The following is a 13,739-nucleotide window of genomic DNA, read 5'->3' as shown; positions in this document are numbered from 1 at the left end:
ATAGAAATAAATAAGAAATAAATTAATATATTTCAAAACAATACCCCTCTACTGTTGTTCAGGTGTGATTATATCCTATCTTTCACTCTCATCTGAAATTATTTCTTACACTTAATCTTTACTTATATATTGACTATAATGATTACTATATTATTTTATTAAATATTTTATGTTTTTGTTAACTATTTGTTACAATTTTAACATTACATCTTTATTCAAAACCATTCTAATAATATTCTTGACTCTTTATTAATTAATCACTTTATTCTTATTATAATGATATTGTTAATACTTTTATCATTTGTTCTTTTCTCTTGATTTTTTTTCTTGAAATATACAATACATGTTCATTTTATTCATAATTCTATACTTCTATTTTCATTTCATATAATTGTTATATTTTTGATAAGTATATATTTGTTCTTTGATTTTCTAAGATAAACATATATTCTTTTGTGTAACTTTTCTTCTTCTTTATTTATATTTTCATTATTCAACATATTCATTATCTATTCTTCTTTATATTCTTTATACATAATCTTTTTTCTTTCGTATTTGCCATTTTATTTATTCTTTCATTTTATTTATTATATCATTTACAAACATCTTGTTTTTAATTTTTAATCATTTCTAATTATATTCACATATTAAATTATGTTTTTCAATATAACTTCTTTGTTGGGCAACGAAAAAAAAGCAAATAAGAGAAAAATGAAGAGAAAGAATGATATAAAAGAAAAAAGTGAAATTAGGAAGTAGAAGAAGATGAAAAGAATAAAAGTAGAATGTTGAGATTATAAAATGAAAGAAGATAAAAATGAATAATTCAAAATGAGAAAATAAATGATGAAAATAATGATGAAATAATGGATGTATTTTTTATTATAGAAATTAGAAATATGAAATAAAAAAGCGTTTAATTTATTGATGCAAATTATTTATCATTATTTTATTTATGCAATTTATTTTATTCTTTTTTATTTTTATAATTTTTATTTATATATATTATTTATTATCTTTTTTTCTTTTTAATATATTGATTATTTTAATTTATTATTTATTATTCTTTTATTTATTTTTATATATTCTTTTATTTGTTCTTTCTTATTATATTTATGAAATATTTCATTATTATAAAATAATTTTATTGTTTAATTATTTAAATGAATTATATTAAAATGAATTTATTTTATATTTCATTGTTTTCTTTTATCTTTATTTTATATTTTAATAATTTCTTTAATATTATCATTTTATATTATTATTATCTTTATTCTTTCATATTTTTATTATTTATTATTATTATTATATTTTCATTTCTTATTTTATTTTAATTTATTATTAATATTATTTATATTTCTTTTCTTTCTTATTATTCTTCTTTATTCTTATTATTTATTTATTTCTTATTTTTCTATTTTATTTATTTTCATTTGATTCATATTTTCATTTCTTGTTTTGATTATTTTGATTTGATTTAATTTTAATTTTTATTATTATTATATTTTTGATTATTCTTATTTATTTATCATTTATTTATTATTTGATTTTATTATTATCATTTGATTTATATTTATTATTTATTTCTTTTATTATCTTTCTTTTCTTTATTCTTTATTATTTATATTATATTCTTATTTCTTATTATTTATTTTTGATTTTAAATGATTGTTTCAATATCATCATTTTATTTATATCTATTATCTTAATCTTATATCATTAAATTTTATCATTAAATATTGAATAATCAATGTGATATAACAAAATAATTTAAATAATATATCATTATAAAATGAAATAATTAATAAATGAATTCATAATAAATATTAAATTCATGAAATAATGAATAATATAATACAAAATGATAAATAAAAATAAAAATGATAATAATAAATAAATAATAATACAAAATATAAATAATAATAAATATAAAAATGATATAATACAAATATAATAATCAAATTAATATATAAATAAAAATAAATAATAATAATAAACAAATAATAAAATTGAATATATTTTTTATTAAACAATCGAATAAATAAAATAAATAAAAATATAAAGAATAACAGAATAAGAATAAAAGAAATATATATAATAAATAAAAATAATAGAAAAATAGATAGAAAAAGAAATATAAAAATAAAATATAATAAACATAAAATAATAAAAGAATAATAAGAAAAGATAAAATAAATAATAAAAATAAATAAATAATAAAATAATAAACATAATATTTATATTAATAAAATTCTAATTGATATAATTAATAAAATCAAATATAACATAATATAAATAATAAATATGATAAAAAAGAATAAAATAAACACAAAAAATAAGAAATAAAATAAATAACAAAAATACAAAAACAAATATATTCAAATAAAAAATGAAATAATATAAAAAAGAAGAGAAAAGAAGAAAAAGATAATATATAATCAAATATAAATGTTATATGATTAGTATATAATATGTAATATATAATAAATAATAAATAATAAATTCATATAATATAGATAGAAGATATAAAAATTAAATAAATAATAATAAATGATAAAGAAATAATAAGAGAAATGATATAATAATAAATAAAATATATAAATGAAAAGATAAATAAAATCAATATAATATAAATAAAATAATAATAAATATAAAAAGAAAATAGATATAAAATATAAAAATATAATCAAAATAAAAATAAGATAAAGAAATGTATTAATATATAAGAAAATATATATAAATAGAAGTGTATTAATATATAAAATAAAATATAAATAATAAGAATATAAAACTAATAAAATATGATAAATATAAAATATATAGATAATATGATGATATATATATATAATACAATAATAAAAATAAATATAATAATAAAATACATAAATATATAAAAATAAAATACATAAATAACATTAATAACATAATAATAAAAATGTATACTTATATTGAATCAAATATCATTTCTGAATCATTTATAATTCATAACAATTTACCATAAAATGATATAAAATATAAAGAAATATAAATGATTATAGAATGAGTATTTAATTTACTTTTTTATTTTTTTATTTTTTTTAGGAGCAAAATAATAAAAACTATTATTTTATTGATTCAATTTATTTTACCCCTAAAAAAAGATGCCGAAGCAATACAAGAAACACCACAAAAATTATAAAAAAAATCAATAACAAAAGAAGGAGAAATCCATACCAATCAAGAAATATAAATGATAGAAGAATGAGTGAAAACACGTATTATCTGTATGGACAGAAATACATTAATCATTACCATAATAATAACTATCACCATAACAATTATCATAATAATTATAATAATAATTGTATGAATCATTTCACTCATCACTTCATTCATTTTCATCATCATAAGTATTTTATCAATAATTCAAATAGAAGCAATCAACATTATAATACAAATAAATCACATAATAAAACACAACATAGACATAAACAATGCCATAATAAAAAACAACAACAAATAAAAAATAAAAGAAATGATAGAAATACAAAAACAAGAATATTGGAAAAGACTATTTGAAGAAGAAATTAAAATACTTACACTACTTGAAGTAGAATAATTTAAGAACACTAAGATTAAAGAATATAATCAACAATAATGAGAAGATGGTATTTACTTTTAAGAGAAAAAAACAAAAATGATTAGAATAGAGAAATTATCAGTATGACACATGAAGAAGATGACAAACAACTAAATCAAAAAGAAATAAATGATAAATACTTAAATAAGAAATATACAATAATGAAAATGATGATAAAAATGAATTTACTGAAGAGAAGAAGATGTTTAATGAAAAATAAAAGATGAAATTAAAAGAAGAGGAAGAAAAGAACAATGTAAAAGATAAAAGAATAGAAGAATTAAAGAAAAGAATAGAGGAGGCTATTAAAGAGAAAGAAGAAATGAAAAAATACAAAAGAAGGACCAGACCATTAATAAATTATCAAATGACATTATGTCATTAAAGAAGAATCATGAGAATGAGATAAACACTAAAAAAACAAGAAATTGATAGAAAATTATTTGAATTCCATGCTGAATCAGAAATGAAAATGTCTGAAGTAAATAATTTATCACAACAAGTATACTTCTTGAAAGATAAATTATTTAAATTACAAAATAAAATTACACAAGAAGAAAAGAAGAAAGAATAGATAAACCACACTATATCTGACTCATCTGAAACACAAATTGTGAATGACCTCAACCCTAATGTTGTAGTAACTGATGAAATATCATCAAGTGAAGATGATCTTCAAAAAAAAGAAAGTTAATAGAGAATTCAATCGAAGAGATGTGAAATCAGCATAAGAAGATCACCACATCTGATAATGACAATCAAAAAAAAATAATTGAAACAAACAAATAGAGAAGAATAAATTCTAACACTCTATAAATGTTTTACACTAAAATTATTAGAAATAAAATTAAGAGGTCAACTTAAAGAAGAAGAAATAAAAAGATTAATACATGAAATTGATATTAAAATAGAAGATATTAATGAATAAAGAAATAATAAAGAAAACATTTAAAATAAAGAATGAAATTAAAATTGAAATCAATAAAAGAAATGAAGAAGAATTAATAATACACGAACTGAAAGATATTGAATTAAAAGAATTAATAGCCGGAATAAATAAGAAAGAAGAAATACAAGAAGATGAGGTAATAAGAATAAATAAAGAAGAAGATATGAAATAACAAGAAGATGTACAATTTATTAATTATTATTACAATAAAAACAAATACATCAAATAATTAATATCATTAATACAAATGAAATAGTAATCAATACATTAGATGATTACTACCATTATATTAAAACTATAACATCAACTATTAACATCATTATTAATAACAATCAAGAAAGAAGTTGAATGAGAAATATAGAAAGAATACTACAATCAAAAATATATAGATTAAGAGACTTGCTCCATAATAACCAATATATGAAATTAAAAAGAATATTACATATTAAAAAATATGATATATATCATATTAAAGTAAAAACAAATGATCAAATAAATTATTACAAATATCTCCAAAGAATGAAAAGAATAGAAATAGAAGTAAGAATAAATTGAAAAGAATTAGATGGAATTATAAAATGTTAAAATATGGAAAGAGACAACTTCTAAATAAGCCTAAAGAAGATGAATATCCAGATAATATTACTACAATTAATTTCTTGAAATGAATCTATGAAAATAACACCAATATAGATTTCATAAATAATAATTTATATGATATATTAATTGAAAATAGAATTAATAATAGAAGGTGTGTAATCACTCTAGATGAATTAAACCATGCAATAAAATTCATTGATAAATTGGAAAGCACATTGAATTGATAAAATACAAGGCTTCTTGATTAAATAATTAGAACAACCAAACAATTTCTTATTAAAATTATTTAATGAATGGTTGTATAATCCTACTAACATCCCTCTTCAATTTATCCAAGGAAGGACAATATTAATATACAAGAAATGAGATAAATTAGACCCACAAAATTACAGACAAATAACTTGTTTAAACTGTCTGTTAAAAGTATATACATCTTTATTAAAAATGAAGATAGAAAGCCAACTGATGCTAAATCAAATTGAAAAACAATTATCACAAAATCAAATTGGATGTAAAAAATATACATATTATCAAAAGAAGGATTATTATACAATAATATAATCCAACAATTATTAATTAATGATAAATGGAAGTGGGTAGAAACATATTATGATATCTCTAAAGCATATGATAATATTAATCATCAATTTGTTAAACATTGTTTAATTTATTTTAATATCACATTAGTTGTAATTAAAAGTATATTATATATATTAAATAATACACAACTATAATTATATTATATTCAACAAAATGTAGGTATAATTAATGTAGAAAGAGGAATAATACAAAGTGATAGTTTATCTCCATTATTGTTTGTATTATCTATTGTTATATTATCTAAACAATTAGATAAACAAATTAATAAGTTATCTATTAAAATGAATGGAGAAGAAAAACAAGTCCAGTTAAACCACATATTATATATTGATGATTTAAAGATAATAACAAACAACACCAATGAAATTGAAAAAGCCAACAAATTAATAAATGAAATAATTAATAGAATATGATTAAAAATAAATGTAGAAAAGAGTGGGATAATGACTAATATTAATGATCAAATAAATTGAGAATTAGCTGAATTACAAAGAGTAACTAATAATAACCCTTATAAATATCTTGGTATTGAAATAAGAGATAAAATAAATATTAATAAATATTGTACATGATTATTAAATGATGTATCTTCTATTCTATCATCATTAAATATTATGAAATATAGCAGCATCAATACAATTAGAAAGATTAATAATGATATAATCTCAAAATTAAGATATGGATTCTGTATTGTCCAATGGAAACTTGGTGAGTTTGAGAATATAGATAAACAAATAAGAAAGTCATTGATACAACTCCAACTATACAGTAGAAATATCCCTAAAAGTAGATTATATGTTACAATAAATGAATTAGGAATGTGATTAATTCAACACGAGACGAATGTGCTAAGGAATTAATAAGAATATATTTAAAATATAATATCAAATACAGAAATAGAAGAAATGATAGAGGCAGTAAAAGAGAAACCAAAATGAATAATTAAAAGAATGAAGAGAGCATTTTGTAAGAAAATTAATTTCAATGAATTAATATAATACAATTAAACGAAATAAAACATGATGTAAGCAAAGTATTTGAATTTGTAACAAATAAATTAAATGAATGATATTTAAATGAATTGAAAGAAATGAAGTGAATATATAAGAAATGTAAATTGTATATTTAATAACATGAAATTATCAGTAACAACATGGATGTCATTAAATATAAAAAGAAATGCATTCCTCCAAGTAGTAAAGATGCAAGAAGGAGTAACTATGACAGGAAATATTAAATCTAAAATACTCAATTGTGATGTTTTAAAATATTGTAAACATTGTTATAACACAATTCCATCTATTAGCCATATATTGTTAGGATGTAATGAAGAAGAATCAAATATTAAAACATGAATATGTATGTAATCAAATATATAAACATATATTAATTACCCATTTTAATGAATTTGATGAAATAGATTTTAATGCCCCTCCTAATTGTATTAATAATAATGAAATGATTATAACTTACAATAATGATTTATTGGTTAGTGATTATTCGTTTAATGCTAGAAGACCAGATATATATTATCAAATCATCAAAGATAAAAATGATATATTAATGATGTTGATATATGTCAAGATAGAAATATAGAATTAAATTATATTTACAAATTAAATAATTACAAAGAATTACAAGAGAAATTAATACAAAGTAGAGAATTAATTTATGTAGAAATAATACCTGTAATATTAACAATAAATTAATACACAAAGAAACAGTAAGAAGATTAAAGACACTAAAATTACAAATTGACTTCCCCAAAATACTACGAACAGTCATTATAAAAAACATGAAATACTTAATGTTCTACACAGGAAACACTGGCAACACATTAGAAGAAGAACCTTCTAATTCTCATATGTTAGAAGTGAACTCTATTGTAGAAATAGAGTATATTGAAGAAACTAAAACAATCACTTCTCAATAATCATAATATCAAATTGTGGATTTATCTATTATTTGTTATTTTTTTATTCAGATTATTTTACCCCTTTTCTTTTTTTTGTGGGATTTTTTATTTAGATGCATTATTTCTTTGCTTATTTTGTTTCCCTTTTTAAACCGATTAATTAAAACTTTCATTTAATTTAATTATTTGTGCCAGGGAAGCATGTTTCTCAATTTCTGCAAGACTATTTCTAATGTTGATTTTTCTCCCTGTTTTAATTCGTTCTTTCTTTGTTCAAATTCTGCTTTAATCTCCTCCTTGCTCTTTTTTAATTCTTCCTTTTTCATAACATCTTCTATCATTTCATTTGCTTGTTTAAGTTGTTTATATCCTGCTATTCGTTTTTGATATCCATTTTTCTTTTCTTCACTTTCACTTTCAATTAATAAGTCTAAATATTCATTAGAACTATTAACTTTACCATTTAATGCAATTTCAGATAATCTATTAACACATTCTACAATTCTTTTTTGTTTATCACGGCAATCCATTTGGATTTCAAGATATTCTTCTTCTAACTTTTTTAACATATTTTCTGCACTAGCCATACCTTCTTTACCTTCATTATATCTTTGATATATATCTTGTGCTGTTTGTTGTCTTGTTTCTGTTACATACTCATATTTATATTTGAAGTTTGCATGTTCTGAGTGATGACAACCACATACATTACAATATCCATTTTCAATACAATGACAATATTTCATTGTAAATTTTGAAACAAGAGATAGGTAATGACATGGATAATGACAGGTTTGATGACATTTCTTACAATTAGTTGCGTATTCTCCTTTTAATTCAACAGTTTTTTGTATCGTCACATCAACAGGAAAAGTATAATTTTTATTTTCATTAATCTTGTCACTATAAAAACTGATTTTTTTATATATCTGTTCTATTTCATTCATTTTTAATAAACTATTATTTAATGATATTCTTATTCCTTCAATTTCAGTTTTAATTTGTTCTCTTCTCATCAAAACTTCTCTGGATTGTTTTAATGATTTTCTTGGTAGTTTTATTAATTTTTCAATAAATTCATCAAAACTCTTCATACCTAACTGCCAAAACATTTGTGTAAATCCATCTTTAATATCATCATCATAAATAGCTGAATTATTAAATTTTAAATACCATGGCTCATCTATTTCTGGAATAATTGTACTGAAAACACACTCGTCTGATTGTAATGCTCCAATAACTTGTGGTGATTTACCATCACAGAATGTAAGCATAGCAATAAAATTATTTTTTACATCATTTCCAAATAAATTAATAATATTATCAAATATATATTTTTGACTTGCTGTTAATCTTACATTACTTGATTGTGCAACAAAACAAATAGCATTTAAATCTAATACTTTTGTTTCAAATGCTTTTTTGATTTGTTTAGTAATTTCTTTATCATATTCAATTCCTCTTGTATCTCCAAATCCAGGTGTATCTATTATTTTTATTGGTGGGGCTTTTTTTGTTCTTTTAATATTATAAATTGATACTTCACTTGTTTGACTTTTAGATTGGTCTCTATTTTGTTCTAAATTATCTTCATTTATAATTATATATCTAAAATCATCTGTTATCTCGATTCCATATAATGCATTTATAAAACTATTTAATAATGTTGTTTTACCACTTCCAGTTTGACCAACAACTAAAATAGCAATTGCATCACTCTCATCCTTTGGATTAAATGGTTCATTTGGATACAAATATATTTTCAATTTTCCTGTTTCATGATTTTTCAATCTTATACTTCCTTTAATGGGAATATTTTTTTCAGAGACAGGTGTAGTATTATTTACAGAAGTATTACGTGTTGTAGTATTACTTCGAGAGCCACGAGGTATTACAGTATTATTTGGTGAACCAATAGGTACTGTGGGAGTATTTAAAGAAGTGCTGTAACGTTGTTTTGGTGAAGTACTAAATGCTATAGTGTTACGTCGAGAAGTTTGGGATACTACTTTTGTTGTTATATTGACCCTGTTTTCAACCAAAATAGATGATAATTTTAATGACTGTTCTTTATCTCTTTCTATTTTAAATCCTTTTTGATCTTCAAATTGAAAACCTTTTGTCATACTTGTTACTATTTCAAGTTTTTTTCTAATATCTGAAAGAGAACTGTTCTTGTTTAATTGTTTTTTCATGAACGATTCTCCATTCAAATATATTCTAACACTTATAATATCCATTTCTGATGTATTTTCGTTCTCATTTTTAAGAATAATTTCATCATTATTTATTATATCTTCCACTGAAAAGGTTTCTTCATCATCCTTTTCAATTACATCATTCTCAGGCGTGTAGAAATGTGCAGACTCTGGAATATTTTGATTTGATTTTCTGATATCACTTAACTTTCTTTTCTTATTTATTTCAATAGTGCTAATTACTTCATCATTTAATTTTAATTTTATTCTTTTTTTATCTCCTGTTTCTTTGATATTTATTCTTCTTGATTCATTAATTATATCTCCTATAGTAAATGAATCTTCTTCATTTATATCAATTAAATCTCCTTCTTCTGATAGAAATTGTTGAGAATCAGATATCTTTTCACCCAATTTCTCTCTTGCTGTTTTCAAATTGTCTTGTGAATTCATTGGTTTAGTTGAAATACATTGTTTATTCAAATAGAATTTTACTACTACTTTTGACATTTAATGAATAATAAGTTTGTTTTAAGCTTAAATACAGATAATTCAGAAAATAGGGTTTTTTTAAAAGTGTTACTTCTTTTCTAACTGGTTAATTCTTTTAAACGTTATTTTTTTTATTGTAAACAACATCTATTTTAATACATTATTCTTTTTAATTTTATGTTTCGGTATATTTTTATTATTAATTATAAGTTCATGAAATAACATTACAAAAAAATTTTCAACAATGTAAAATTTCAAAATAATTTAATTATTCTTTATTTATTTTTATCTTTTTTCTTGAATTGAATTTTCTTTAAGTTAAAAATAGATAAAATTAATTGACTTATTTCATATTTTATTACAATTTCTTTCTTGTTTATTCTTTTAATTTTATTGTTAATACCCTTTCCTTTTTTTATCATTTCAATTCTCTTTATTATAAAATTATAATAACACTGAAGGGGGTAACAATTGTTATATATAAAATTATTATCTTTTGTGTTTCAATTCTTTCAACTTCATTTATATTTCTATCTTTATTCTTTTTCATTTTAAACTCTATATTTTCAATTTCAATTTGTTCTTTATTTTTCATTATCATTCTGTTGTTTTTGAATTTTAAAAAATGTCGTTGTTCAAATATACTTATTATATTCACTCTCTCAGGCAAAATATTTTGAATCAATAAAATAATAGTTTTTATTATTTTGTTCTTAAAAATAAAAAATAAAAAAGTAAATTAAATAATCATTCTATGTTTATTTATATTTGTTTATATTTTATATCATTTTATGATCATTTGTTCTGAATTATAAATGATTCAGAAATGATATTTGATTCAATGTAAGTACACATTTTTATTATTATGTTATTATGTTATTTATGTATTTTATTTTTATATATTTATATATTTTATTATTATATTTATTTCTATTATTATATTATATATATCATCATATTATCTATATATTTTATATTTATCATATTTTATTAGTTTTATATTCTTATTATTATTTATATTTTATTTTATATATTATTATATTTCTATTTATATATAATTTATTATATATTAATACATTTCATTATCTTATTTTCATTTTGATTATATTTTTATATTTTATATCTTCTTTCTTTTTATATTTATTATTATTATTATTATTTTATTTATATTGATTTTATTTATCTTTTCATTTATATATTTTATTTATTATTATATCATTTCTTTTCTCTTATTATTTATTTATTATTTATTATTATTCATTTAATTTTTATATCTTCTATCTATATCATATGAATTTATTATTTATTATTTATCACATGTTATATATTAATCATATAATATTTATATTTGATTATATAATAAACATTGATAATAGATTAACATAAATAAAAATTATAAAAATAAAAAAGAATAAAATAAATTGCATAAATAAAATAATGATAAATAATTTACATCAATAAATTAAACACTTTTTATTGTATATTTCTAATTTCTATAATAAAAATGGTTTATCTAATCTTTCTTTTTTATTATTTATTATCTCATTTTGAAATATTCATTTTTATCTTCTTTCATTTTATAATCTCAACATTCTACTTTTATTCTTTTCATCATCTTCTACTTCTTAATTTTACTTTTTTCTTTTATATCATTCTTTCTCTTCATTTCTCTTCCTTTTTCTCTTATTTCCTTTTTTCATACCCTCTCTAACAATTTGGTGATGAAATAAAATATTGACAAAAGTCAATAACAACATGTAATGTTAAAACAACATAGATATTTTAAATTCAATGTGAAAAACCATATAAATTGAAATAATGAAGTTATTATTTTAGAAGAAACAAAATAAATAATAAGAAAGTTTTGATATTGAAAGAAATTATATTGGTGAATGAGTGAATGAGAAATAATCTATTAAAAACTCACATTCACATCCTCATGTTATCTAATTTGATTGTATTTTCCAATTCAACAAAAACAAAGAAACAAAAATACAAATGAAGAAATTATATATTAATTTTAGTTATATTTCAAGATTATATGATGTTGATTGTTCATATTAGAACATACAGAATTATCTTAAGAAACATTAGAAATATGAAAATAATGAATGTTTAATAAATCAATCAGAATTTCATGTAATCAACTATAACAAAAAACATGTGAATATCCAGATTAATTAGAAACAACAAGAATAATATAATGAGTTAATAAAGATAATTAACAAATTGTACAACATTCAAGAAGAAAATGAAACAAGAATATTTTGATGAGATAATAAGAAGAAAGGAAATACATATTCAAATAAATCAAATGATAGAAGTAAAATAAAACAGAACAATAAATAAGAAATCATTATAAAGAAGAGAAAATAGAGTATCAATAATATTTATTGTTAATAAAACAAAAATAAAAATTAATTGAGATGTATTAAAATGAATAAAAATAGAATATCATTGAGATGAAATCATATTCAATACATTTGATTAATTTAATAAATATGAATTCAATTATTTAATGATTATAAATTTAAAACAATCTCATTTGATATATTCAAAATATTTTGTAGTACAAATTGAGAAAGTATTAAAATTATCATTAAATGTAATTCAATCATTCTTGAATCAATTCATATTATCATATTCAATGAATGTTAATACATTTTATTATTAAATAGATACAATAAAGAATATTCAATGATGATACAACATAATTCAAAAACAATAATAATAAATAATAAAATATATGAAATAAAATAAATACACAACAAATGATAAATCTTTGTGATAAATCTAAAACATCATCAAATGAAAATAAAAGAATAAATAATAAATTAAAATAAAATAATAAAAGAGATGTTATTGAATATTTAATAAAACAAATCATAATACAAAATGAAATGAAAATAAATGAAGATGATAAAAAGAATAAGAATAATGAATATATAAATCAAATATCAGAATAAATGTTAAATCAAAATATAATGTTCAAAAATTGAATCAATGATATAGAATACAAAATATAAATGATAATCAATATGTTAAACAAATTGAATATTTAAATATTATAACATTAGAAAATTCAAATAAAATGAATTTGAAGTAATATCTTGTTGATTATTTATTATAATTGTTTTATTTTATTTATTATAATATTTGAATATTAATGATTGATATTTAATGTATGAATGATGAATATTTATATAAAATAATAAATATAAATAATAAATATAATAAATATATAAAATATTCATTTTATATTATTATTTAATTTAATTTTAATATTATAATAATGAATTTATATGAAATGAGAATGTATTTATCAATATGATGATATTGAAATAAATAATTATATGAAATAACATA

General features: G+C 18.8%; 1 protein-coding gene across 1 annotated transcript, besides 44 other annotated features; it reads right to left on the bottom strand.

Annotated features, from left to right (window-relative positions):
- The first annotated feature begins 4 nt into the window (after positions 1-4).
- Positions 5-33: a sequence feature (AT_rich).
- Positions 34-146: 113 nt separating this feature from the next.
- Positions 147-171: a sequence feature (AT_rich).
- Positions 172-471: 300 nt separating this feature from the next.
- Positions 472-641: a microsatellite.
- A 43-nt stretch (positions 642-684) lies between these two features.
- Positions 685-867: a microsatellite.
- Positions 868-965: 98 nt separating this feature from the next.
- Positions 966-1,096: a microsatellite.
- A 9-nt stretch (positions 1,097-1,105) lies between these two features.
- Positions 1,106-1,257: a microsatellite.
- Positions 1,184-1,257: a microsatellite.
- Position 1,258: 1 nt separating this feature from the next.
- Positions 1,259-1,435: a microsatellite.
- Positions 1,436-1,476: 41 nt separating this feature from the next.
- Positions 1,477-1,663: a microsatellite.
- Positions 1,664-1,735: 72 nt separating this feature from the next.
- Positions 1,736-1,857: a microsatellite.
- Position 1,858: 1 nt separating this feature from the next.
- Positions 1,859-2,009: a microsatellite.
- A 39-nt stretch (positions 2,010-2,048) lies between these two features.
- Positions 2,049-2,222: a microsatellite.
- Positions 2,223-2,268: a sequence feature (AT_rich).
- Positions 2,269-2,405: a microsatellite.
- Positions 2,406-2,432: 27 nt separating this feature from the next.
- Positions 2,433-2,515: a microsatellite.
- A 10-nt stretch (positions 2,516-2,525) lies between these two features.
- Positions 2,526-2,701: a microsatellite.
- A 12-nt stretch (positions 2,702-2,713) lies between these two features.
- Positions 2,714-2,743: a sequence feature (AT_rich).
- Positions 2,744-2,752: 9 nt separating this feature from the next.
- Positions 2,753-2,855: a microsatellite.
- Positions 2,855-2,937: a microsatellite.
- Positions 2,938-2,997: 60 nt separating this feature from the next.
- Positions 2,998-3,080: a sequence feature (AT_rich).
- A 5-nt stretch (positions 3,081-3,085) lies between these two features.
- Positions 3,086-3,127: a sequence feature (AT_rich).
- Positions 3,128-3,138: 11 nt separating this feature from the next.
- Positions 3,139-7,744: a repeat region.
- A 121-nt stretch (positions 7,745-7,865) lies between these two features.
- On the bottom strand, positions 7,866-10,391 carry EDI_343470 (uncharacterized protein; the record flags this gene model as incomplete). Its single annotated transcript, XM_001741050.1, has 1 exon — positions 7,866-10,391. One exon carries the CDS (start codon positions 10,389-10,391, stop codon positions 7,866-7,868), a length of 2,526 nt encoding a protein of 841 aa, XP_001741102.1.
- Positions 8,988-9,022: a sequence feature (AT_rich).
- Positions 10,131-10,159: a sequence feature (AT_rich).
- A 168-nt stretch (positions 10,392-10,559) lies between the features above and the next one.
- Positions 10,560-10,713: a sequence feature (AT_rich).
- Positions 10,714-10,805: 92 nt separating this feature from the next.
- Positions 10,806-10,826: a sequence feature (AT_rich).
- A 33-nt stretch (positions 10,827-10,859) lies between these two features.
- Positions 10,860-10,994: a microsatellite.
- A 47-nt stretch (positions 10,995-11,041) lies between these two features.
- Positions 11,042-11,166: a sequence feature (AT_rich).
- Positions 11,167-11,260: 94 nt separating this feature from the next.
- Positions 11,261-11,313: a microsatellite.
- Positions 11,308-11,410: a microsatellite.
- Positions 11,411-11,448: a sequence feature (AT_rich).
- A 12-nt stretch (positions 11,449-11,460) lies between these two features.
- Positions 11,461-11,585: a microsatellite.
- Positions 11,586-11,603: 18 nt separating this feature from the next.
- Positions 11,604-11,735: a microsatellite.
- Positions 11,606-11,687: a microsatellite.
- Positions 11,736-11,744: 9 nt separating the features above from the next.
- Positions 11,745-11,818: a microsatellite.
- Positions 11,819-11,893: 75 nt separating this feature from the next.
- Positions 11,894-12,068: a microsatellite.
- Positions 11,970-12,070: a microsatellite.
- Positions 12,071-12,377: 307 nt separating this feature from the next.
- Positions 12,378-12,405: a sequence feature (AT_rich).
- A 271-nt stretch (positions 12,406-12,676) lies between these two features.
- Positions 12,677-12,827: a microsatellite.
- Positions 12,828-12,859: 32 nt separating this feature from the next.
- Positions 12,860-12,909: a sequence feature (AT_rich).
- A 182-nt stretch (positions 12,910-13,091) lies between these two features.
- Positions 13,092-13,284: a microsatellite.
- Positions 13,180-13,353: a microsatellite.
- A 37-nt stretch (positions 13,354-13,390) lies between these two features.
- Positions 13,391-13,541: a sequence feature (AT_rich).
- Positions 13,542-13,574: 33 nt separating this feature from the next.
- Positions 13,575-13,665: a microsatellite.
- Positions 13,666-13,739: the final 74 nt, after the last annotated feature.

The sequence above is a fragment of the Entamoeba dispar genome, genomic scaffold, assembly GCF_000209125.1.
Source record: "Entamoeba dispar SAW760 scf_1105229463509 genomic scaffold, whole genome shotgun sequence".
NCBI lineage: Eukaryota > Evosea > Mastigamoebida > Endamoebidae > Entamoeba > Entamoeba dispar.
The sequence above is the reverse complement of the archived record's forward strand: the minus strand, read 5'-3'. Positions and strand labels throughout refer to the sequence as shown.